The sequence below is a fragment of the Myodes glareolus genome, chromosome 8, assembly GCF_982192425.1.
Source record: "Myodes glareolus chromosome 8, mMyoGla1.1, whole genome shotgun sequence".
NCBI lineage: Eukaryota > Metazoa > Chordata > Mammalia > Rodentia > Cricetidae > Myodes > Myodes glareolus.
In genome coordinates, this window is record NC_142033.1 from 21,235,261 (window position 1) to 21,262,407 (window position 27,147).

Genomic DNA, 27,147 nt, shown 5'->3' on the forward strand with positions numbered 1-27,147 from the left:
CTCCAGTGAATCACAACAAAGAAGCATTTCCTTTATATTACTTAGTAACAACTGACCCGGACATTGTCACTATTATTTCAGCATTTAGAAGTAGACCTGAGCATATAGAGGGGAATCCCACATCACGAAAATATTTAATTATCCGCGTAGTTAGCTTCAATTGCTAACTTGACAAAGTCTAGTGTCATTTGAGGAAAGTCTGGTCTATTGGTAAGTCTGTGGGAATGGATTTTAATTCTTGATTGACAGGACAATCCTTGTGGTCCTGTCCACAGCAGATTGAGCTGACATGATACAGAAGGGACCATCCTTGCAGTCTTGTCCACAGTACTTTGAGCCCTCCTACATTATGACATCCCTGAATCAAATAAGGAATACTCTGTAAGGAAGAGTCTGGGAGTCACACAACTCCAACTTTATTTGGAGGTCATACCAGTGACTGTTCTGATATAACCATGTGTCATCATACCACATTTCTATTCCAGGTAGTAAAAATTCAGGAATTCTAAACATTAGGAATAAAACAGCAAATGGCACTCAGGTCATGGCACTGTGCCATGTTGTGTCACTCATTTGCACTTTCAGGGACAGCTCACACCCACCCTATATGAGGTTCATCCTGGATGGAGACCATGTCTTCTTACTCATATATCCCCACTTCATAGAACAGTGTGATACTCAGTGAATAGTTTTTTAATGAATCTAAGAATCTAGTTCTTTAATCTAAGTATATACTATAAGGTTCTCATGGATAAGATAAATTCTAAATGTAAAAACAAGAGTATCCTAATCTGATATCCTAGCGGACTCAGATATAACTTGATAGTGCTGGTCTAGAAATGGGACGAATGCTTCAAGGTTTATTGTGATTTCTGTGTGCAGATGACATGCATTTATTATTATGAAAAAATTGGGATTTCTATCTCATGACCCTGACAATACAACATAGATTACCTTTATGATGTAAAAGCTCCTATGACTAGCTTCCAAAGTGTTAATAGCAATACAAGCAAGCTGATGCATGGAATGAATGAAATAAGGAAGAGAGATGAACCTGCCCAAGAGAGTTCCCCATAGATCTGCAAACAGATTATGCCAAAGACTCCAAGTTACAGTCCCAAACTATAAAGGAAGCACTGTCCAAAAGAAATCTTTGCTTACAAGGGTTAAAAGAACACTGGCTGTTCACAGGGAAAAAATTATAGAACAACAGAAGCAGACTCTGGCTCCTGCCAATACTCCTGAGCTGAAACCAAAGTTCACATTAGGTGAAATCAAGCCAGTTCAGGGTGGTGTGGTCATTCCAAAGTTCACTTTAAACACTCTTTCTGCCTTGGTTATCTCTTAATTCAAGTCTCTGCATAACTAGAATTTAAAGACATAGTGTTCCATTACCTTCCATACTAGAGTTTTTAATTTTATATATTTTATAGAATTTGTTCTGTAAAGGAATCCTAATATCTTCCTAAGACTACTTTCTTGGGATTATATTTTAGGTTTCTATTTTTAAAACTTATTTGTTTACAGATGCTGTATGAGTGTTTTCTCAAAATATATGTGAGTGTACCACATGCATGGTAGCTGCATTCAGAAGCTAAAAGATGTCATACACAACTCTGTGTCAGGACTTACAGATGTCTGTGAGACATGTGGGAACTGGGAATCTAACTGGGTCCTCTGAAAAAGCAATCAGCCCTCTTAACTGCTGAGCCAGTACTTCATTCAGCACCAGTGTTTGGTGAGAAAATTACATTTCTTTGTTTATCATTTTTATTTTTTATTTTCTTTTATCCTTTTTTTTCCATTTGTTCTCCTTTTGAATGATTATCTGTACTCTTGAGGCACACTTTAATTATGCAGCTCCAGGCATTCTCAAACCCTTCAGGTAGCCCAGGTTAGCCTTGAACTCATAGAGATCCTCTTGCATCTGCCGCTTGAGTGCTGGGATTAAAGGTGTATGCCTTCTTGACTGGGTAACCTAAACTTTTTTATTTTTATATTCTAATTACATTGTGTATCCAGACTGGTGGTATACGCCTCCAGAGGCAGACACAAGGGAATCTCTGTGAGCTCAAGACCAGCTAGTAGTACAGAATGAATTCCATAACAGGCTAGGCTACACAAGAAAACCCTGTCTCCAAAATCCAAAACTGAAAACTTATTTTTTTTCTTTTCAATCATACTTAAAATTTTTATTTATTCATTTATTTATTTAAAAATTTCCACCTCCTCCCTGTTGTTCTTTCTCCGGAATACAAAATAGACCTCGAGGTACAAACAAACCCACCTGTAGCTTTATTATAGGAAAGGGGCGTGAGGACAGTGCAGGCTGGGAGCAGGAAGGGGGAAAAAGAGGAGGTGGTACCACGGTTCTGCCTTTTTAAAGACCAATCCAGCTTACACTTGCATCTGACGCTGCATTCTGCGTCCCTGTTGGATTGTGGGGGCTAGTGATTTTTGGGAAATGAAGTCTTTTGAGTCAGGCGGACCACACTTCACTCTGCGCCTGCACATAGGGGCCTCCTGGGGAATGCAGTTCCCCAGGAGAATAACACTCCCTGCCTCCCTTTTCTCTTTCCTTCCCCACCTCCCCCTCATTCTCTAGTCTTAAGAACAATCAGAGTTCCTGCCCCGTGGGAAGTCCAAGGTCCTCCCCCCTCCATCCAGGTCTATAAAGGTGAGCATCCAAACGAACCAAGCTCCCACAAAGTCAGTTCATGCAGCAGAATAAAAACCCAGTGCCATTGTTCTTGGCCTCTCAGTCAGCCTTCATTGCCAGCCACATTCAGAGTGTCCATTTTGATCACATGCTCCATCACTCCCAGTCTAGCTGGCCTTGGTGAGCTAGTATTAGATCAGTCCCACCGTCTCAGTGGGTGGATGCACCCCCGATGATCCTGACTTCCTTGCTCATGTTCTCCCTTCTTCTGTTCCTCATTTGGACCTTGGGAGCTAGGTCCAGTGCTCCAATGTGGGTCTCTGTCTCTATCTCCATCCATTGCCAGATGAAGGTTCTATGGTGATATGCAAGATATTCATCAGTGTGGCTATGGGACAAGGCCAGTTCAGGCACCCTCTCCTCTGCTGCCCAAGGAACAATCTGGGGACCTCTCCTTGGACCTGAAAACCCCTCTAGAGAAAAGTTTCTTGTAAACCCTAGAATGGCTCCCTTAATTAAGATATTTACTTCCCTGCTCCCATATCTACCCTTCCTCCATCTCAATGACATCTTGAATTTTGCATGCAAATGGATGGAAATAGAAAACGCTTTACTGAGTGAGGTAACCCAGACCCAAAAAGAGGAATATGGTATGTACTCACTCATAAGTGGATTCTAGTCATAATTAAAGGACATTGAGCCTACAATTAGTGATCCTAGAGAAGCTAAATAAGAAGGTGAACCCAAAGAAAATCATATAGTTATCCTGCTGGATATTGAAAGTAGACAAGATTACCAGGCAAAACTTGGGTGCACAGGGGTGTGGGGGATGAATGTAAGGGGAGATGGGTAGAGAGAAGGGAGACGGGAAACTTATTTCATGGAAAAAATATAAATGAAGAAAAAACAAAAAAGAAAAACAAAACAGTAGCCAGTCATGGTGGCACATGCTTTTAATCCCAGCACTCCAGGGCCGATGGCAGGTGGATCTGTGACTTCCAAGCCAGCCTGGTCTAGAGAGAGAGAGTTCTAGGACAGCCAGGGCTACATGAGCAACTCTCTCTCAAAAATAAATGATAGATAGATAGATAGATAGATAGATAGATAGATAGATAGATAGATAGACAGACAGATAGATAGTTTTTTACATACATAAACATATATATATATGTATGTATGCATGTATGCATGTCTAGGATTCCTATTCATTTTCATTGTTACAATGTTGGGAAATAAACTCGTTCATACACGAAGCCTATTGCCGTGGGCACACAGACTGCCCAAGTCATAGAACTGTCACCCACATTCAGGGGCCTCTACCTCTTAAATGATCATATACAAATGAATATATACAAATGATCATTTAAAGTGCTTTAAGAGGTAAAGCTAAGAATTGTAAATATAAGATATTAATAAAGGTGTGAAAATATTTTTATTCCTGAATTTGAAATTTGCTTTTCTGTTGACCTCAAATACAGGAGCAGTTAAGGTAAATTTCATTAATTGGACTCTTTAAAACGAAAACTTCACTCATCAAAAAAAAATCACTAAAAGTACTGAAAAGACAAACCACAAACCTGGAAAAAAATTGCAAACCTGAATAATGCATTTGAAAGTCATCTACCAAAAAGGAAGAAGGAGGAGGAGGACGAGGAGAAGGAGAGATGATCTGAATAGACATTTTCCATGAAATAGCTACAGGTGACCAATCCACATATAGAAGTAAGTTCAGAATTATTATTCTTAACGTCATTCTGACTCAGCCCAAAAATCAACGAGAGGGGGCTTCACCCTCTTACCTGATTATAATCAAGAGAGAAATAATAACAGGCAAGGGGAGACATCAGGAGACTGCTGTGAATGGCAACCCAAGCAGCTCCTTGGAAACAGTCAGTCACTTTCTCAGACTTTAAGGATTCTGAGCATTCTGCTGCTGTATCAAAGACAAGTAAGGACAAACCCACATGAACCCTTTACACACAACCAGGACAGTGACATAGCAGCAGACAGGGTGGATCCCCATTTCCATGTCCCCGCCCCAGCTTGTTAAACTCCCGCGAGGTTCCTGCCAGAAGTTTCCGCCCAAGCTTCCCCTCTTCCGTGTTCCCAGCTCCTGGTCTCCCTGCTGCACCCACTTTCATAATCACTCTGGGACTGGCCACGAGTTCCAGCGGGTGTCCAATTCTTCGCTGCCCACTCAGGAGCAACTCTGCCATCTAGTCCACTTCGGGGCTCCCAGAGAACACAGGTCAGGATAAACTCGGTTCTGCACAGGAGCATGAACCACTTCCCCTGCTTTTCTCCCAGCTCTCTAAATCCTCTTGCCTTTGATCTCTGAGGCAGAGCTCATAGTTCACCGAAGTTCATGTTCTGTTTGTGATGTGTGTAGCACAGCCCTGGAGCTTAAGCAGAGAGGCACTCAGTTTTTTTCTAATGATATCTTGCAAGCAAGGGGTTATGCTCGTGGTGATGTTGCAAAAGATTAATGGACTCAGAAAAGGGTTCAGATCAAAATGTAGAACAGGAAAAAAAAAGATGAAACCTGAGTATTAGTAAAAAGTATTGATTAGTAGTCAAAAGTGGGAATAAAGCTATCAACTTAGAAATGAGGAAGTGTGGATTTGCTGTTACAAAATAGATTTAACAATACATAACAGAACCTTCTCTACCTCCTATGACATGACAGCACTTTAAAGCCTTACAAGCATCAAAGCCAACAAAGCTCCAAGAATTTTATATCAGCTACATGAAAAACCTCAGAATAAGGAAACAAGGGTGTTAGGACTAAGGGGTTACAGCCTGTGTGTTCCAACAAGGCAGTTACACACACACACACACACACCTAAATAAGCCAAACAAAGAAGTCAAATTAATTGTGAAATCTAGCAAAAAGCAAATTTATTCATTGTGATCACTTTAGGAGGAGAGACAGTCACCCATAACCAACTCCATCTTTGAGATTCAGACAAGACATAAACATAGATAAAGAAGTCCAGCTGTTATATGATATGGTCTCTTGCCCAATATTACCTTAGTTCCTAGGCTCTACAAGTTACCTAGCTTGTAAATGGCCTTTGAAGACAGATTCTTCCTGGGTGCCCCCAAGGCATCAAGCATTTCTTTTCCCAGCAGAAGGTCACCAGAAAAATTCTAATTTGGGGCATCCTTTCTTTCCGTACTCTGATAGTCACAGAGGGAAGCAGAAGTGTCTCAGATTATATTCACTCCTGCCAGCATGACTAGTTACAAGAAAGCAGATTCCTGGTTGGGCAGAGCTGGAACCTATGGAAAAGCTGAAAGAACATGGTTTCTACTTGGATAAAATCATCTCTAATTTTAAATACAGTGTTTGTAATTATGAGGTTATACTATAGGCCTCTGAACCATTTATTTAAAATCATTAAATAATATGATAAATGATTGCTCATGCCAACATTCATATGGAAACACCCTGAACTGTGATATTTAAAAAAACATGCTTCAGCAAATATTACTTTACTGCAAGTTCTTATCAAGGATGCTACGTTAGAAGGAGAAAGAGGAGAGGGGAGATCTTACTTTCCTCTGTTCTCCAAGTACATTATACATTCAAGGTCACCGAGATTTGGGAGTCATTTCAGATGTTCACATCTGCCTCCTGGATTTTGCACTTGTCATCTTGAGACTGTGACTGTCTCATGCGTATTAGCTTTAGTGGGCACAAGTTATACTTTAACTAATTATTACTCTTTCTATATCTGTAAGGGCTGCAAATCACCATTTGAAGAGCAATGCTGCGCCTAACCAAGATGTCTGTGAAAATGACAGCAACCCTGCTCCTGCTACAGCTGAGTGGCTTCTTTGGATCTGGGAGTGCTGGGAAGGTGCTGGTGTGGCCAATGGAATACAGTCATTGGCTCAACTTAAGGACCATCCTGGATGAACTTGTGAAGAAGGGCCATGAAGTGACGGTTCTGATACCCTCAGCTTCCCTTTCTTATGAGGTTGGAGACACATCTGCTATTGAATTTGAGACATACCCTACATCCACTTCCCTGGATGATGTGGCGGCACTTTACATGGAATCAATCAGGAAATGTGTTTATGAGCTGCCAAAGCAATCATTTTGGGGATACTTTTTAATGTTGCAAGAAGTGGTTTGGGAAGATTCAAATTATTTTGAAAGTCTCTGCAAAGATGTAATTTTTAACAAGGAACTCATGACAAAACTACAAAATTCAAGCTTTGATGTCATAGTAGCAGATCCCTTCGTACCCTGCGGTGACCTGCTGGCTGAGATTCTCAAGATACCTCTTGTGTACAGTCTCCGATTCTTCCCTGGCTTCACACTTGAAAAGTACAGTGGAGGACTGCCACTGCCTCCTTCCTATGTGCCCATTGCTATGTCAGAATTGAGTGATCGAATGACATTCATGGAGAGGGTACAAAATTTTATCTATATGCTTTCTTTTGATTTTTGGTTACAAAATTTTAACGAGAAGAGGTGGAATCAGTTTTACAGTGAAGTATTGGGTAAGTGCCATGGTCAACTGGGATTGGTGCTTTCAAAATTTGCTTTGTCATTCGAGGGGAATTTGAGGCAACAGGATTGACAACAGAAGGATATCTCTCTCCTAAGTAAAATGGTGAAAAAGCTATGAAATTATCTGCAAAAATCAAAATGTTGTAGAAAACCTTAGGTTCCAATGTCTACTTCTGAGTCTTGTCTATGACTTGCAAGGGACTCTTCAGAAAGGCACACACACAGAAAACAAATTGTTGAGAACTTATCTAAAAAGGAGCAGATCAACAAGTTTTTTAACACTTGGGTTTTTTTCTTCTTGTTTTTTATTCTTATTTTTCTAATTTTTTTATTGAACAATGTATTTTTCTCTGCTCACCTTCCCTACTATCCTCTCCCATGATTCCCATGCTCCCAATTTACTGAGAATATCTTGTCTTTTTCTCCTTCCTATGTAGATTAGATCCATGTATGTCTCTCTTAGGGTCCTCTTTGTTGTTTAGATTCTCTGGGATTGTGATTTATAGGCTGGTTTTTCTTTGCTATGTGTCTAAAAGTCACTTATGAGTGTGTACATATTTATCTTTCTGGACCCCTTGCCTTACTCAAGATGATGTTTTCTAGATCCATTCACTTGTCCGCTAATTTCAAGATGTCATTTACTTTTTTTCTGCTGTGTGGTACTCCACTGTGTAAATGTACCACATTTGCCTTATCCAATCATTGGTTGAGGGGCATTTAGGTTATTTCCAGGTCCTGATTATGACAAATAATGCTACTATGAACATAGCTGAGCACATGTCCTTGTGGTATGATTGAGCATCTTTGGATTATTCCCAGAGTGGTATTACTGGATCTTGAGGTAGGTTGTTTCCTAATTTTCTAAGAAATTGCCATACTGATATGTATAAGGGGCTGTTCCGGATTGCATTCACACCAGCAATGGAGGAGTGTTCCCTTTACCCCACATTTTCTCCAGCATAAATTGTCATCAGTGTTTCTCATCTTGTCCATTCTTACAGTTGTAGGATGAAATCTCAGAGATATTTCGGTTTGCTTTACTCTAATGCCTAAGAGTGTTGAGCATTTCATTAAGTGTCTTTCAGCCATTTTAGATTCATCTGTTGAGAGTTCTTTATTTAGGTCTGTACCCTAATTTTTACTGGATTATTTGTTCTTTTGGTGACCAATTTCTTGAATTCTTTGTGTACTTTGGAGATCAGCCCTCTTTTCAACATGGGGTTGGTGAAGATCTTTTCCCATTCTGTAGGCTGCCATTTTGTCTTGTTGACTATGTCCTTTGCTTTACAGAAGCTTTTTAGTTTAAGGGGGTCCCATTTAGTAATTGTTTCTCTCAGTGTCTGTGCTCCTGGAGTAATATTTAAGAAGTGGTCTCCTGTGTCAATGCATTGAAGTGTGCTTCCCACTTTCTCTTCTGTGTGGTTCAGTGTGGTTGGTTTTATGTTGAGGTCTTTGATCCATTTGGACTTGAGTTTTCTGCATGGGGATAGGTATGGATCTACTTTCATTCTTCTACATGTTGATATTCAGTTATGCCAGAACCATTTGTTGAATTTCTTTCTTTTTTTATTTTATATTTTTTTGCTTCCTTGTCAATAGTTAGGTACTCCTAGGTGTATAGATAAATATACAGATCTTCTTTTGGGTTCCATTGGTCTTCCTGTCTGTTTTTATACCAATACCAAGCTATTTTCAGTACTGTAGCTCTACAATAGAGATTGAGGTCAGGAATTGTGATGCCTCCAGATGTTCCTTTTTGTACGGGATAGCTTTAGCTATCCTGGGATTTTTGTTTTTCCATAGGAAGTTGAGCATTGGTCTTTCAAGATCTGTGAAGAATTTTGCTTGGATTTTGGTAGCATTGCATCAAATCTGTAGATTACTTTTGGTAAGATAGCCATTTTTACAGTGTTAATTCTACCTACCCTAGAGCATGGGAAATCTTTCAATTTTCTGGTGTCTTCTTCAATTTCTTTCTTCAAAGTTTTAAAGTTCTTGTCATATAGGTCTTCCACTTGTTTGGTTAGAATTACTCCAAGATCTTTTATATTATTTGTGGCTATTGTGAGGGTGATGTTTCTCAGATTTCTTTCTTAGCCCATTTATCATCTATGTAAACAAGGGCTACTGATTTTTTTTAAACTTAATCTTGTATCCTGCTACATTACTGAATGTGTTTATGATAACACATGTTTTAAAACCACATGTTGTCTTGTGTGGTAACATCATCATCATCATTCCGTTGTTGTCATTACTGTTATTAACATGAGTATGCATTGTACACTTATCTCATGGGTGGGGAGTTTGTGCTCTGTGTGTGTATGTGTGTGTGTGTGTGTGTGTCAGAATCAAATTTGATGAGGTTTTCCTTCCACCTTTATTTGGATTGTCAATATCAATTTACTTGTTGAGACATGCATGGAGACTGAACTCAATTCACTGAGCTTTCATTGTAAACAATTTTAGCTCCTAATTCATTTCACTAGTCCTAAAACAATAGCTTTTTAAAAAACTCCATGTGCTCATGATTTGTACATATACCTAGGGACTACTAAGTATTTCTAGCTTAGATGTATGCATAGCTTTGAGAATTTTCTCTTTATATACATTAGTTTTCTCATTCAATATTTGAAATATTTTTATTTCACCTGAAAAATTTCTGCACAACTGTGAATACATTGATTATATATGAAGCACAGAAAATATATGAATTTAAGATTTGGAGAATTTACATTTATTTCTTTATTAGAAGGGTTGAAATTGTATTTAAAATGTATACCACTGAAGTATAGAAAGAATGATTACTAATTACAGTGTTTTAAAATATATCTAATGACCAAACATCTATCTTTCCATGCTTAAAGACTTATTACCTTTATTATCTACAAACAAACTTATACATGCCTGATTATTACATAATCAATCATGAATCAAGAGCAGCATGAGGACAAGGAAGCCAGGAATAACCTAAAATTCCCTTTGAGATCATCTGGGACTATACAGTGGGACTCTGTCTTAAAATAAAGTGCTAAAGCAGAATCCCCATTAATTTTTACACTGGGCATGGCAGCTCACAACTATAATCACAGCAGCTGCATTGTGGAGGAAGAGAATTTGGAGTTCAAGAGCAGCTATGGCTACAAAGTAACGCAGAAGCCACCCTGGGCTACACCAGAAGACCTCAGATAACAGCAAAACAGCCCAAAATTCTCAGTTCATTTAGAGGAGCACACATCAAGGATCAGGGAGCTGAACAGGGCAAAAAAGATGGAGAGTAACACAGAAATGTGTTTCCCTGAGCATGACCAACAGGATTCACAGGTGACAGAATTTATTATATTTAAAATACTTATCTAGGTATTTAATAATCGTGAATTTCCAAAGTCTGTTAAAGATGTGGAATATCCTCCCACATCACTTCCACAATGACTTTTAGTTTACATATATTTAAGCGTAAGTATGAGAAACATATTACAAACTTGTATCAAACATTATACACAGAGATATAGGTAATTAGATGGATAGATAGATATGTAATTATATGTTTTATAGCTCAACAATACATCTTTAAGCAACTCCAGCTACATTATCAAAGTTATTTCCAGAAGATGACCTGGCATATTCATCTTCTCCTAATGGTTTTGTCACCTGTCTTACGTTGGCTGTCCTGATTCCTCTTCAGGAAGACCCACGACCCTCTCTGAGATGATGGGGAAGGCAGACATATGGCTCATTCGAACCTACTGGGATTTGGAATTTCCTCACCCTGTCTTACCAAACTTTGATTTCGTTGGAGGACTCCACTGCAGACCTGCCAAGCCTCTGCCAAAGGTAAGTATAGTCCCATTGTTTGCTTCTGGTTTTCTTGCATTTTCAACAAGGGTGATTATCTTTTATTCCATCAGAATGTTCATCAAACTCAGAGAAACACAGGAATTAGATAAGTAAGTATCCAGTAGAAACAACTGTATCTATTCCATCACAAAAGTGTGACTATCATTTGGATTAAATTAATTCAGCAAGGTTCTGTTTTAGATAAACATTTTCTTATATTTGAGTGTAAAAACAACAAAAAATACCTGATATAGAGAAAGGTCCAAAAACTAACTCCTTTATAAAGTGATTTGAGAGCAAATAGATGGAGTGTCAGCAAAGAAATGTTTATATTCACATCACAATGGCTCTATTTACTTGCTTGACCAATCACAAAAGAGAGAACATACCCCTAACCATACAAACCTACACAAACATTTTCAGTAACGGACACAATATCATAAATTGACAGCACATAGTAAATTTCTTTCCAGTGAATCTGACATCTATGAGAAAGAACACAAATGAAAAGATAATGGACAGTCTTAACAAAAATTAACAATAGATTTGTGGTTCATGAGTTCTACTCCTGAGAATGTATGTAAAAGAACTAAACAAAGGACTTCAATGAGATAGTGATGCAAGGATGCTCATGGCAGCACTATTCCTGAAGGGAAGCATGCATGGTGGTTTGAATAAGAATGATCCCATAGGCTCATATACTTGAAAATTTAGTTCCCAGTTGATAAACAATTTAAGAAGGATTACGAAGTATGGCTTAGTTGGAGAAATGTGCCACTGGACGTAGGCTTTGAGGTTTCAAAAGCATAAGCTATGCTTGGCGTCTTTCTATCTGTCTGCCTCTTATAGTATGGGTTTAGTTCTGGGTTACAATTACAGTAACACCCTGTCTGCCATGGAGCTCTGCACACAGATAAACCATCTGAAACTAAACAAACTCCCAATTAAATGCTTTCTTTTAAAAGTTTCCTCAATCATGGTGTGTCCTCCAAACTTTAGAGAACAATAACTAAGAATGAGATAAACAACCTACATATCACTAGAATTATTGATAATAAATTATATAGTGTGCAAATAAAAACAATCGCTAACACATTAAAACCTAGGATATAGAAACACATGGTATGACCTCAATAACAGTACACTAAGTAAACTAGCCAATGATGAGACAGAAATGAAAGAAGAACACAAACACTTTATTAGAACTCCCTAAACTGGTCAAAATAATAGCAGATATTGGGTGGCCAAGGGACTAGGAAAGAAGAAAGAGAACTATGATTTAAATATCAACAAATCTTGCTTTTCAAAATGTAATGAACTGTTTGTGTGAGTGTGAATGTGTGTAACACAGAGAGCTGTAACCTTACACTTGACTACAACTTACATCTTATATGTGGATGTGAATAGTTTTAAAGCACACACCACTGTGATGATTTCAGATTCTTCTCAGTTTCTTCCTGTGGATGTTGGTGTCAGTTTTGATGCAGATTGTTTGGTGTTGCTGTTGTTTATGATGGGCTGATATTTCATCAACAGGAAATAGAAGACTTTGTCCAGTCTTCTGGAGAACACGGTGTGGTGGTGTTTTCCCTGGGGTCCATGGTGGGTACCCTTACAGAAGAAAGGGCCAATGTGATTGCAGCAGGCCTTGCCCAGATTCCACAGAAGGTGAGAAACAGTGCCTCATCTGGCATCCTGACTGAGATGGTCACATACTGTTCAGGTGTGATGGCAGAAACCTTGTGTGAAATTTGAAGCTATCACGATAGCTCTAGCTACTCTCTGAAGTCACTTGTGACACAGAAATACAGGAGACAAATGATGTTTTTGTTATTAACGCAGTGTTCAGAAAGAAAAACACTTAATGAGTGTCTTTAGGCTTGGTGGTAGGAAAGTAAGATCAGAACAAAACTGTGTCTTGTTACTTCGTCCATTACCTTGGAGGCTATTTGAGGACTTTCACACACCACCCAATACTAAAGCCTGATACTAAATTGTAAATAAGCAGGCATCCAAACTGGCAGTTGCAGAACCTGAGAGGTGAATTATCTTTTAGAGTACCTGTTGCTCATCCAGATGTCATGAACTTAGTTCTGTGTCCCCTATTTTGGCTGCATAGAGCTGCCTATAACAGCATCCCATGGGACCCAAAGCATTTTTCTGACCTCAGATGACACACACACATACACACACATCCCATGCATATGAACACACAGAGAAAGAAAGAGAGAGAGAAAGATTAAGTTGCTCATACATAAATATAATTCTCTATGTTAAAAATGGAATTTATGTTATGCTGGTTTATTCATTTTTCTTTTATCTTGTTTTATTATTCATATTTGGATGTCTACTTGTTTTCTAAGGAGAGAAAGAGAAAGAAAAGGTGTGGGTTTCAAGAGAGGTGTAGGGATGAAGATCTAAGAGTCGTGCAATGGGAATCCATAAATAGAATAAATTTTATGGATGAGAACATCTTTTTTCAATAAATGGAAAATAGACATAATAAATAAAACACAAAATTTCAAAATAGAGTTCGTATCATAGATTTACAGTCCTGAGTACTCATGACCAAATGTGATCACCAGCATTGAAAATGGGCCTATGCTGTGTTTCCCCTGCTAATCAAAACCCTCGGTAGAACAGCATCTTAGAACTGCTAAGTCCACCTTCAGGAACTGAGCCTGTTAACGCTGGAAAAGGGGGTAACTCGAGGACATGTTCTTGAAGTGATCATGTACACAGTCACTCTTCAGGGGCCTAAACAATTAAATCCCTATGGTTAAGGGATTATAATGAACAAATTCGAATACTATTGGCAAATATTTATAGTGGATTTGAAAAATAAAAACTGTCATAAATATATCCTGGAAAAACTAAACCAGTTATATATTAGTAACTTTGAAGGAATTACGTTCACACATTTCTTAAAAAACTGCTGCACATAGCCAGACGAAACTTTCCCAAAGCTGCTGTTGACCAAACATTGAGGTGTCAGGCTGAAGCTTGGATAAGCATGAGACTAACTGCAGGACAGTGAAGAGAATTTGCAGCCTTGCTGTAGCAGTTCTTCACGGTTCCCATCATCCATCCTCACTGCCTGGTCCTTAGGGGCTGGCATTTATCTCCATTGATTCTTAATCTCTCTGGAAATCTAGCAGGAGTAACTTGAAATTTGAACAAAGGAATAAGAAGCTAGCTTCATCTTAACAGGTTCTTTGGCGATTTGAAGGCAAGAAGCCAGACACCTTGGGCTCCAACACTCGGCTGTACAAATGGATTCCCCAGAATGACCTTCTCGGTAAGCATCAGGAGACACCTGAGACATAGGAATGGCTGCTCACGAAGGGGGATGTCCACACTAATGCATTTATGACAACTGTGGTCTAGTCCTGGGGAAAATGGATAAAGAACTGATGTGACTATTCTGTGTAGTAACATTCGAGATGAGAGAATCTATTGTCACCGCCACACTAATTACTGTTCGGATACATTAAAGTCACTTCTAATTTCTCTCCAGATCCTATTTCTAAAACTTAATATCTTCCTTTTCCCCTACTGTAGGGCAATTTTAAATGCCAGTGGGAATGGTAATCCTTCATTAAGAAGGCCTAACTTACCATGCTCCCCCACACCAAAGACCCAGCAACCTGAAATGGTCCTAAACATGATGAAATATTGCCTTTCCTCACTCTGATTCCATCAAAACAAGCGCTTAAGCCCTACTGCTTGGAGCCAACCCATCTAGAGCAGGGGTTGCACTGTTTTCTTAGGAGAACATTCTCTCCTGAAATTGCACATGTTATTTGCTCCATTTGGAAGGAGCCCTGCCTTTTTTTTGTCCATTGAACAAAATCTCTCTACTTTCCAAATTCCACGTACTCTATGTGACCTTCACTTAATCCCTGTGGACTTGCTGTTCTCTGTGTTCAAAGACATGGGAGGAATTCAGTTCCATTCCATGGGTATGATAATGTTGTCTAGAGAATATTTTCTCTTTCTGTGCCTTTTTCCTCTGCCTCTCGTTTTGTTTCTCAGACTTATATTTAATATTTGCCCTTAATTTCTCCCCATGCTAGGTCATCCTAAAACCAGAGCTTTTATAACTCATTGTGGCACCAATGGCATCTACGAGGCGATCTACCATGGGATCCCTGTGGTGGGCATTCCTTTGTTCGGAGACCAATTTGATAATATTGTTCACATGAAGACCAAAGGAGCGGGGGTTCGACTGGACTTTCTCACAATGTCCAGCACAGATTTGCTCCATGCAGTGAAGACAGTCACTAATGACCCTTCGTGAGTACAGTGAATTTATTCAAGTGGGTACTAACTAGTCCGGATAAGTTCTTTCCAAGGTTTCAGTGGCATTCTTCTGATCTTTAGTCTGAGTTTGAAAATAACAACAAAAAACTAACTTAACCACTATGGAATGAGCTTTTACTGTCAATCATAACTGCAAAGTATCCCTATAGACTTACTATACACGAAATTAGTTTAGACTAATTTGATTATGTAAAACATTTTCTCTTGCTAAATGATAGGAAATTTCTACAATATCATAAAATCAAAGAGAATAATGAACCTAAAAAGTAGTAAATATTACAAGTCGATGATTAAAATTTCTGAAACTCATATTTTATGTTAAATAATCCTTACTCATAGTACTTGCCCAAAGTAGAATAATTATGAATATATATGCATATACATATGTATTATATGTAATGACCAAATAACTTACCATTTCCATCTCCTTAAGCATTTAGAATTTTGTTTTTGTCAGTGCTGAAAGTCTCCTCTTCCACATTCCACAGCTACAATAAGACATGTGACTTGTAGTTCAGTCATGGACTCACTGTAGAACACTATCCTGCTCACCAGTGGCAGGACGTATATATTAGTTGACCTCTCTCTATCTCCACTCACTGTCTCCCTTCCCAGACTCCACTTACTACTCTGATACTCTCTACTTCTATGAAATCAATGCACTGATGAGGATGGACAGTGTTTTCATTTAGGGCAGAGTTTGTACAACTTAGTGTAATATCCTGTGATTCCACCTTTATTACTGTAAAAAGAAGATTTCCTTCTTTATAATTGTTGAATAACATTCAACTATGCTTTTATACCACATTTTATTTATCCATCATTTCTCTGTGGGCACCTCAGTCAATTCCATTTCCTAACTATCATAATCAGTGCCACAAAAACCATGGGCCTTATGTTATCATTTTAAAATATTATGTATTATTTCATTAAATAGATTCCTAATAGTAAGAAAGCTAAAATCAGGGTAATTAGTCAGAAAATCCATGCTCTAAGTAGTTGCTGTATTGAATTACACTCCAGCAATCACTTATATTAGTAATTCCTCCACAGACTCCTACCATTGATCAGCCTGTCGTCCTGAATTCAACACACAAAATAACATTATAAAGGCAGAGAACAGACTCACACATGTTTTCCTCTGACCTCCACGCGTGCTGCATGGTACATACCATACCCCCATGGCACACAGAAAAACAGTTAGAATACATAAATGTAAAAGAATAGTTGGAAATTACCACATCCTCTGCATCCTTGTAATTACTATGCTTGTGACTCTCTTGGAAGTACTGGGGGTGGGGGAACTCAGACCCTCAAGCATTCTAGGCAAGCTATCAATGAGCTACATCTTATGTCGTTTTGTGCAAAGTATGTCCCTTTTAGCCAGTTTACCCACTTTTCACCATTAGTGGTATTTTTATTGAGTTTTCAAAGAGTTGCAAAGACACAATGCCTTCTCAAAAGCATCAGTGCAATCATCTTCAGACTGTGTCAAGCCACCTACCTTGCAGTGCCTGAGACAGTTTACTAATATTTACTCTACTGGAAAGATTTTCTGCCCAAAAAGGTTTCCCATTTCAATTTTGCAAAGAATATCTTGGAAAATACCAACTTCCAGGCAAACCTTCAAACATGTCCCAGTCAAAACCACACTGTACCTAGTGCTCCTCTGTGGCATTTATTGAGTCTCATGATACTTTCCAGCAATTTTCTTAGGTTTGAAGAACTTAAGTAAACTAATTGGCTTTTGATATTCATGTCTTTAGATATAAGGAGAACGCCATGCGGCTATCAAGAATCCACCACGATCAGCCAGTGAAGCCCCTGGACAGAGCCGTCTTCTGGATTGAGTATGTCATGCGCCACAAGGGAGCCAAGCACCTTCGTGTGGCAGCACATGACCTTGCCTGGTACCAGTACCACTCTCTGGACGTGCTTGGATTCCTGCTTGCCTGTGTGGTGACTGTGATGTTCATCATCACAAAGTGTTGCCTCTTTTGCTGCCAGAGATTTGCTAAGTCTGGGAAGAAGAAGAAAAGAGAGTAGTTGAAGTGGGGAGGACTGAAACATGAACCTCCTCCAGTGCGTCACAGCAAGGGAGGCTTTTGGGGTAGGGTCTTTCATCCTGTGACAAGACAACTTTTCAGTCTTATTCGTCAAGTCTCAGGATTTTTTTCTCCCAGAGAATTAATAATTTTTGCACTTAATTGTACATCAGGCCTGAAATTAAACTGAAAAGTAAACACAGTAAAATTAAAATATTCAACATGAGTACACATAGGAATTCTAGAAATTCATTTTTACAGTTTAAAAGTTATGCCAAAAAATACAATGGCTGAGGTGACAACTCTGAAGGTAAATCACTGGTCTATCAAAACTTCTTCTTTAGCTTGGATTCCCAGAACCCATATCAGAGCTATAACCACTAGCATCTGTAGGCTCAGTATAAGTAAGTCAGATGTGTGTCTGAGACAGAATCGCAAACTTGCAGGCAAACTAGCCTTGTGCTCAGCAAAAGATACCCTGCCTCATAAGTGTGGAAGGTGAAAAATAGCACTGGTAGTTGTACTCTGACATCCCATATGCTTGCCGTGATAGGTATGCCCCATCACAAATGACCACACACATATAAAAATATATAATTACACACATCAAACTCACATACTCCCCCAAAGAATGAAGGTGTCTCAGAGGTTGTTTGTGAATGCAAGATCACTAAGAAGCCTACTATTGATATCAACATGGTTTTGCAAGTATTGAAGAAGTTTTCAATTTGCTTATTGCAGACTTTGTAGTAAAAATTTCTAGGCAAAGTGTTCAGGAATGGAGCTGTGTAAAAATTCTGGTCCCATATTTGTCTTTGGGATATCAGAATGGGTACTGGTCTCACACTGGGCACAAAACCTCTGAATAACCTTTTTCTTAAAGATCTACCAAGACAGTACTTGTGAAGGGGCATGGTCAATCGATGATTAACCAGGCCAACTCAATACAAAAAGATTTAGCTTTTAATAATTGGAAAAAGAAGGAAAACTTACACGACCAGAGATCCCACAAACACCAGGTGAGCAGGGAACCAAAAAGAGAGCAAGTGGCAAGGCACTTCACTCTTTTATTTGTTTTGTGTGGCCTCAGGGGGACACACCTTAAGCAGAATGTGATTGGCTGAGATTCCCCATCATCTCCCCCTTTATCTAAACAAGATTGAACTAAACCCAATACAACTATATACAGTAGGAACAGATACCAAATATAAAATTACAAACAATTGTTTATTTTTAATACAAAAAAAATTTTTTTAATACAAAAAAAATTTGTATTAAATTTTTTTAATACAAAAAAATACTGTTTGTATTAAGCAAGAAACATATAGCAAAAGTTTTACTAAACATTTTATTTCAAGGAGTTTAAAAAATGTATTGAAATTGAATTTAGCTAAATAATGAGGAGGGCAACTACAATGATCTAATTTTCAACTCCATCAAAGATCCGAGAAGGGAAATAATATTACTTGAGCACAAACAAGAAACTTCCAAAATGTACAACAAATGACAGAGACAACTGACTACCTGGGCAATCACCCAAAGTCTCATTTGCAATGTTGAGTCAACCAACTTTGGCTAAGGCCTAGCATAACTGACATGCCATTTTCAGAGGCAAGGAACCTTTTAGAACTCTCTTACCCTGTCTTGGCAAGATAAGACAATCCTGTTTTTATCCACTTACTGATACTCTGTAATTTTGTCAGTGGTCGAGGTATGGGCTTTTTTTTTGCCCAAAGGCCAGTTTTGCCAAGAAGACAAGCTCCAAGTGGAGTGTCTTTGGTGCTCAATGTTTTCTCAGGAGTAGAGAGGTGATGCCAGGAGTGATTGTGTCTTGTTAGTAGGGAACCCTAGATTAGATTAAAGGCCATTTTCTACAGCTCGTCAAAGAGGTTGAAGATTATACTATCTATACTAAATATGATCTATATGCACCTAAATAACCTGATTAGCATAAATATAATTATGACTATTGATTTATAATTTTGAATACCTATCTAACTTGAAGACTATGAGAATAAACAACTGTGCAACAAATGAGGACAATGACCTTCAAATGTAAACAATGTATATTCTTACATAGACAATATATAAATATCTTAATCAGATGTAGAAATGTATGCTACAATATATTAAATATATGTATATATATCAATACTATACATATATATCAATATAAATAGAGGTAGAAGCAAACTCACATACAATAAATAGAGGTAGAAGCCTACTCACATACAATATTCAATATATCAATATACAAGAATCAACACCAAAAAAATTTTCTAGAAACAATAACTCACAAATACTAATATATTATTATCCGCAAAGAAGGGCAGCTCTGGGGTGGTACAGTTGCTGCAGGCACCCAGTGGCCCTAGGACTGTGCTTGGCCTGTGCTGGTGCTTCTGCTGCGGGCAGCACAAAGCAGAAGCTGTGCAGAGAAGCGGCAGCAAGGGAACCAGGGGACCGCTGGCTCCCAGCAGCCGTGTGGCAACCGGGGAGCTCCACGAAAAAGAAAAAAGCCCCATGTTGGGCGCCAAATGAAGGCATGTAGTCAATCGATAATTAACCAGGCCACCTCAATACAAAAAGATTTAGCTTTTAATAATTGGATCAAGGGGGAAAACTTACATGACCAGAGATCCCACAAACACTAGGTGAGCAGGGAACCAAAAAGAGAGCAAGTGGCAAGGCACTTCGATCTTTTATTTGTTTTGTGTGGCCCCAGGGGGACACACTTTAAGCAGAATGTGATTGGCTGAGATTCCCCATCATACTTGGAGTAGAGAGATGGGCTCAGCAGTTAGGAACACTAACTCCTCTTCTACAGGACCATCAGTAATACCAGTTCCACAGGGTTTGTCACCCTCTTCTGGTTTCTGGTGGATGTACATGCAGACTCAACATACAGACACATAAAATAAAAATTAATATTGAAAAACTACTTGGTTTTGTGAAATTAATTTTGTTTCCACTTAACCCTTTAAAATAATAAAGAAATTGCCTCATTATCATAATTAATCTTTGGGAACAGATGTAAGATTCCAAGTTTAAGTTTAGATATCACAAACAAAATTCAAAAACAGTATGTTTTCATTGTTGCAGTATATAGAAGTGAATATGTATTTGTCCCTTTTAACAAACAATATAATTTACATTTGTTTTTCTTTTCTTTTTTTTTTCAAAGTTTATTAAATTATGAAAGTTTCCATTTCCGCCCCTCCTCCCAACACCCTCCCACACACCCCCTCCCCCTCCTCCTCCCTCTCCATCCCTAAGAGCAGTCAGGGCTTCCAGCCCTGTGGGAAGTTCAAGTTACTCCCCCCTCCCTCCAGGTCCAGGAAGGTGAGTATCCGAACAGATTGGATCCCAAAAATCCAGTATATGCAGAGGTAACACATCCCAGTGTCATTGTCAGTGGCTCTTCAAAAAGGCTCCAGGACAGCCACATTCAGAGAATCCGGCCACATTCAGAAAATCTGGTTGCATCACATGCTCGTTCAGTCCCAGTCCAACTGGCCTGGGTGAACTCTCATTAGATCAGTCCCCTTGTATCAGTGGGTGATCGCACCCCTTGTGGTCCTGAGTTTTTTTCATGTTCTTCCTCCTTCTGCCCCTCATTTGGACCATGGGGGGCTCAGTCCTGTGCTCCAATGTGGGTCTCCGTCTGTATCGCCATCCATCATCAGATGAAGAATCTATGGTGATAAGCAAAATCTTCATCAGTATGGTTATAGGCCAAGGCCGGTTCAGGCACCCTCTCCTCTGTCTAGAAAACAGTCTGGGGATCTCTCCTTGGACCTGGGATCCCATTTATAATCAAGTCTCCTGTAAACCCTAAAATGACTCCCTTAGTTGAAATATATTCTTCCCTTATCTCATATCCATCCTTCCTCCCTCCCCCCATCTCAGTGCACCTAGCTTTCCCCATTCCTCCCATACTCCCTTCTCTCTAACCCTCTCCCCTTCCAACAATCCTCCCACCCCCCATGCACTCGAGGTTACCTGGGACTCTTGTCTATTTCCAATCTCCAGGCAGATAGCTACATGATTTTCACCAGGTTCACCTTCTTATGTAGCTTCTCTAGAATCACGAATAATAGGCTCAAAGACCTTTAATTATGGTTAGAATCCACATATGACTGAATACATACTATATTCCTCTTTTGGGGTCTGGCTTACCTCACTCAGTAAAGCGTTTTCTATTTCCATCCATTTGCATGCAAAATTCAAGATGTCATTGTTTTTTACCGCTGAGTAGAACTCTAATGTGTATATGTTCCACACCTTTATTAACCATTCTTCTATTGAGGGGCACCTAGGTTGTTTCCAGGTTCTGGCTATTACAAATAGTGCTGCTATGAACATAGTTGAACAAATACTTTTGTAGTATGATAGGGCATCTCTTGGGTATATTCCCAAGAGTGGAATTGCTGGGTCCTGAGGGAGGTTGACTCCCAGTTTCCTGAGAAACCACCACACAGATTTCCACAGTGGCTGCACAAGTTTGCATTCCCACCAACAATGGATGAGTGTTCCCCTCATTCCACATCCTATCTAGCATAGGCTATCATTGGTGGTTTTGAGTTTGGCTACTCTGACAGGTGTAAGATGATATCTCAAAGTTGTTTTGATTTGCATTTCCCTGATCGCTAAGGAGGTTGAGCATGACCTTAAGTGCCTTTTGGCCATTCGGAGTTCATCTGTTGTGAATTCTCTGTTCAGTTCAGTACCCCATTTTTTAATTGGGTTAATTAGAGTTTTAGTGTCTATTTTCTTGAGTTCTTTGTATATTTTGAAGATCAGACCTTTGTCTGATGACGGGTTGATGAAGATCTTCTCCCAGTCGGAAGGTAGCCTTTTGGTCTTACTGACAGTGTTCTTTGCTTTACAGAAGCTTCTCAGTTTCAGTAGGTCCCATTTATTCATTGCTTCTCTTATTGTCTGAGCTCATGGGGTTCTGCATAGGAACTGGTCTCCTGTGCGTATATCTTGTAGACTACTTCCCACTTTCTCTTCTATCAGGTTCAAAGTGGTCAGATTAATGTTGATGTCTTTAATCCATTTGGACCTGAGTTTTGTGCATGGTGATAGATATGGATCTATTTTCATTCTTCTACAGGTTGACATCCAGTTATGCCAGCACCATTTGTTAAAGATGCTTTCCTTCTTCCATTGTATACCTTTAGCTCCCTTGTCGAAAATTAGGTGTTCATACGTTTGTGGGTTAATACTCAGGTCTTCTATTCAATTCCATAGGTCGACTTCTCTGTTGTTATGCCAATACCAAGCTGTTTTCAATACTGTTGCTCTGTAATAGAGTTTGAAGTCAGGGATGGTAATGCCTCCAGACGTTCCTTTATTGTATAAGATTGTTTTGGCTGTCCTGGGTTTTTTGTTTTTCCATATAAACTTGATTATTGTTCTCTTAAGGTCTGTGAAGAAGTTTGATGGAATTTTGATGGGAATTGCATTGAATCTATAGATTGCTTTTGGTAGAATTGCCATTTTTACTATGTTGATTCTCCCAATTCAAGAGCAGGGGAGGTCTTTCCATTTTCTGGTATCCTCCTCAATTTCTTTCTTCAAGGACTTAAAGTTCTTGTCAAATAGGTCTCTCACTTCCTTGGCTAGAGTTATCCCAAGATATTTTATGCTATTTGTGGCTCTCATGAAAGGTGATGTTTCTCTGATTTCCCTCTCTGCTTCCTTATCCTTTGTGTATAGGAGGGCAACCAATTTTTTGGAGTTGATCTTGTATCCTGCCACATTACTAAAGGTGTTTATCAGTTGTAGAAGTTCTTTGGTAGAGTTTTTGGGGTCGCTTATGTACACTATCATATCGTCTGAAAATAACAAAAGTTTAACTTCATCCTTTCCAATTCGAATCCCCTTGATCCCCTTATGTTGTCTTATTGCTATTGCTAGAAATTCGAGCACTATATTGAAGAGGTTTGGAGAGAGTGGACAGCCTTGTCGTGTTCCTCATTTTAGTGGAATGGCTTTGAGTTTCTCTCCGTTCAATTTGATGTTAGCTGTCGGCTTACTATATATTGCTTTTATTATATTGAGGTATGATCATCGTATACCCAATCTCTCCAACATCTTTATCATAGAGGGGTGTTGAATTTTGTCAAATGCTTTTTCAGCATCCAATGAAATGATCATATGGTTTTTTTCTTTCAGTTTATTTATATGATGGATTACATTGATAGATTTGCGTATGTTGAACCAGCCCTGCATCTCTGGGATGAAGCCTACTTGATCATAATGGATAATTTTTCTAATGTATTCTTGGATTCGGTTTGCCAGTATTTTATTGAGTATTTTTGTGTCAATGTTCATGAGTGAGATTGGCCTGTAATTCTCTTTCTTGGTTGTGTCTTTGTGTGGTTTTGGTATCAGGGTAACTGTAGCTTCATAAAAAGAGTTTGACAATGATTCTTCTGTTTCTATATTGTGAAATACATTAAGGAGTATAGGTATTAGCTCTTCCGGGAAGTTCTGGTAGAATTCTGCATTGAAACCATCTGATACTGGGCTTTTTTTGGTGGGGAGATTTTTGATAACAGCCTCTAATTCTTCGTGACTAACAGGTCTATTTAGATTGTTCACTTGGTCTTGATTTAACTTTGGTAAATGGTATTTATCTAAAAGCCAATCCATTTCTTGTACATTTTCCAACTTTGTGGCATATAAACTCTCGTAGTAAGATCTAATGATTCTCTGAATTTCCTCTGTGTCTCTGGTTATGTCCCCCTTTTCATTTCTGATATTATTAATTTGCATGTTCTCTCTCTGCTGTTTGGTTAGTTTGGATAGGGGTTTGTCGATCTTGTTGATTTTCTCCACGAACCAGCTTTTTGTTTACTTGATTCTTTGGATTGTTTTCTGTGTTTCTATTTTGTTGATTTCAACCCTCAGTTTGATTATTTCCAGTCTTCTACTCCTCCTGGGTGAATCAGCTTCTTTTTTTCTAGAGCTTTCAAGTGTGCTGTTAAGTCTCCAATGTGTGATTTCTCCGTTTTATTTAATTGGGCACTTAGTGCTATGAACTTTCCTCTTAGCACTGCTTTCATAGTGTCCCATAGGTTTGAGTATGTTGTGTCTTTATTTTCATTAAATTCAAGGAAGACTTTAATTTCTTTCTTTATTTCTTCCTTGACCCAGGGGTGATTTAGTAGTTGACTGTTCAACTTCTATGAGTTTGTTGGCCTCCTGGGGGTAGCATTGTTGTTGAATTCTAACTTTAATCCATGGTGATCTGACAAGACACAGGTGGTTACTAATTTTTTTTTGTATCTGTGGAAGTTTGCTTTGTTACCAAGTATGTGGTCAATTTTCAAGAAGGTTCCATGAGCTGCAGAGAAGAAGGTATATTCTTTCCTTTTTGGGTAGAATGTTCTATAGATATCTGTTAAGTCCATTTGATTCATTACCTCTAGCAATTCTCTTATTTCTCTGTTGAGTTTCTGTTTGATTGATCTGTCCATTGGTGAGAGAGGTGTGTTGAAGTCTCCTACTATTAATGTGTGTGGTTTGATGACTGCCTTGAGTTCTAAAAGTTTTTCTTTTACATAAGCGGGTGCTTTTATATTAGGGGCATAGATATTCAGGATTGAGACTTCCTCCTGATTAATTGTTTCTGTTATGAGTATGAAATGTCCATCTCCATCTCTTCTGATTGATTTTAGTTTGAAGTCAATTTTGTTAGATATTAGAATGGCCACACCAGCTTGTTTCTTAGGTCTGTTTGCCTGGAAAACCTTTTCCCACCCCTTTACTCTGAGTAGATGTCTATCTTTGTGGTTGAGGTGTGTTTCTTGTAAACAGCAGAATGATGGATCCTGTTTTCTTATCCAGTCTCTAAGTCTGTGCCTTTTTATAGGTGAGTTGAGTCCATTAATATTAAGTGATATTAATGACCAGTGGTTGTTGATTCCGTTTATTATTTTTGTGTGTGTATGTGTGTGTAGAAGAGTTTGTGTGTTTCTCTTCTTTGAGTTGTGGTTGTGAAGGGTCGCTAGTTGTGTGGGTTATTATAGGCAGTGATGGCAATGTTGGATTCCTTGGGTTGCGATTTTCCTTCTATTACTTTCTGTAAGGCTGGATTTGTGGCTACGAAATGTTTAAATTTATTTTTATCCTGGAATATTTTGTTTTCTCCATTGATAGTGAATGATAGCTTGTCTGGGTATAGTAGTCTGGGTTTGCATCCATGGTCTCTTAATTTCTGCAGTACCTCTATCCAGGATCTTCTGGCTTTCATGGTTTCCATGGAGAAGTCTGGTGTAAGCCTGATAGGTTTACCTTTATAAGTCACTTGACCTTTTTCCTTTGCAGCTCTTAATATTCTTTCTTTAATCTGAATGTTTTGTGTTTTGATTATTATATGGCGAGGGGACTTTTTTTTGATCTAGTCTATTCTGCGTTCTGTATGCTTCCTGAACCTTCATAGGAATATCATTCTTTAGATTGGGAAAGTTTTCTTCTATAATTTTGTTAAATATATTTTCTGGGTCTTTGATCTGCAGTTCTTCTCCTTCTTCAATCCCTATTATTCTTAGATTTGGTTTTTTTATTTTGTCCCAGATTTCCTGAATGTTTTGTGAAGAGAATTTGTTGGATTTGGCATTTTCTTTGACCAGAGCATTTATTTTCTCTATGGTATCTTCAGAATCTGAGATTCTTTCTTCTATCTCTTGTATTCTATTAGTTATGCTTGATTCTGTAGTCTCCGTTCGTTTACCTAGGTTTTCCATATCCAGCCGGTTCTCTTTTGTGTTTTCTTCATTGCCTCCATTTCAGTTTTCAATTCTTGGACTGTTTCCTTTACTTGTTTGATCGTTTTTCTTGGTTTCTCTGGGTATCATTCACGGATTTACTTAGTTCTTCAAACTTTTTGTTATATTTCTCATCCACTTCTATTCTCATTTCTTCAAATTTTTTGTTATACTTCTCATCCAGTTCTTTAAGGGAGTTATTCATATCCTGTTTAAGGGACTCTATTGCTTTCATAATGGCACTTTTTTCCACTTCTTCTGGGTTAGAGTGTTCAAGTCCTTCTGTTGTAGGGTCGTTGGGCTCTAGTGTTTTCATGTTGTTTTTCAGATTGTTGGAGGAGGTCTTGCCTTGGCGTCTGGCCATCTCTTTGTTCAAATGCTCTCTATTGGAACCTCTGGTAGGGGGTCAGGTTCCCTTGTTGGGCAGGGAATTCACTGATAGAATGCCTACCTTTCCTCAGGCAGGCTATTGAAGCATAGGCACTCCCTCTTTCCGGGATGCGCCTACAGAGCAGGCCCAGCGTGCAAGGCAGCTGAGCTGGGGAAATTTATGGCCCCAGTGGGAAGGGAAAAATATAGGAATTTGTACCTGGATAGAAGCTGGGATGGCAGGCAGGAGAGCTTAGCAGGGTGGAACCAGCACTGCAGGGTGACCTGGGAATCTATGGGGTCTGGGAAAGTCCGAGTTCCTCCTTGCCGGGCCCCGGTCGCAGGCCTGAAGCAAACTCACCCCTTCGATGGCCCTCTGGCTGGAAGCTGGGATGGCTGGCGGGGGAGCTAGCAGGGTGGAGCCAGCAGTGCAGAGTGACCTGGGAGTCTATGGGGTCAGGGGGAGTCCAAGCTCTTCCTCGCCGGGCCCCTTCTGTGGGCCCGAAGCAAACTCACCCCTCCAATGGCCCTCTGGATGGAGCTGGGATGACTGGCGGGGTAGCTAGCAGGGTGGAGCCAGCAGTGCAGAGCGACCTGGGAGTCTATGGGGTCGGG

At 39.1% G+C, this 27,147-nt stretch overlaps 1 protein-coding gene across 1 annotated transcript; it reads left to right on the top strand.

The window, feature by feature from the left end:
* The first annotated feature begins 4,734 nt into the window (after nt 1-4,734).
* LOC125408207 (UDP-glucuronosyltransferase 2B31-like) lies at nt 4,735-17,614 on the top strand. The gene is made up of 7 exons (XM_085691682.2): nt 4,735-4,907; nt 6,404-7,171; nt 10,864-11,012; nt 12,552-12,683; nt 14,226-14,313; nt 15,092-15,311; nt 17,105-17,614. Exons 2-7 carry the CDS (start codon nt 6,430-6,432, stop codon nt 17,382-17,384), a joined length of 1,611 nt encoding a protein of 536 aa, XP_085547808.2. The 5' UTR covers nt 4,735-4,907; nt 6,404-6,429; the 3' UTR covers nt 17,385-17,614.
* The last annotated feature ends 9,533 nt before the right edge of the window (nt 17,615-27,147 follow it).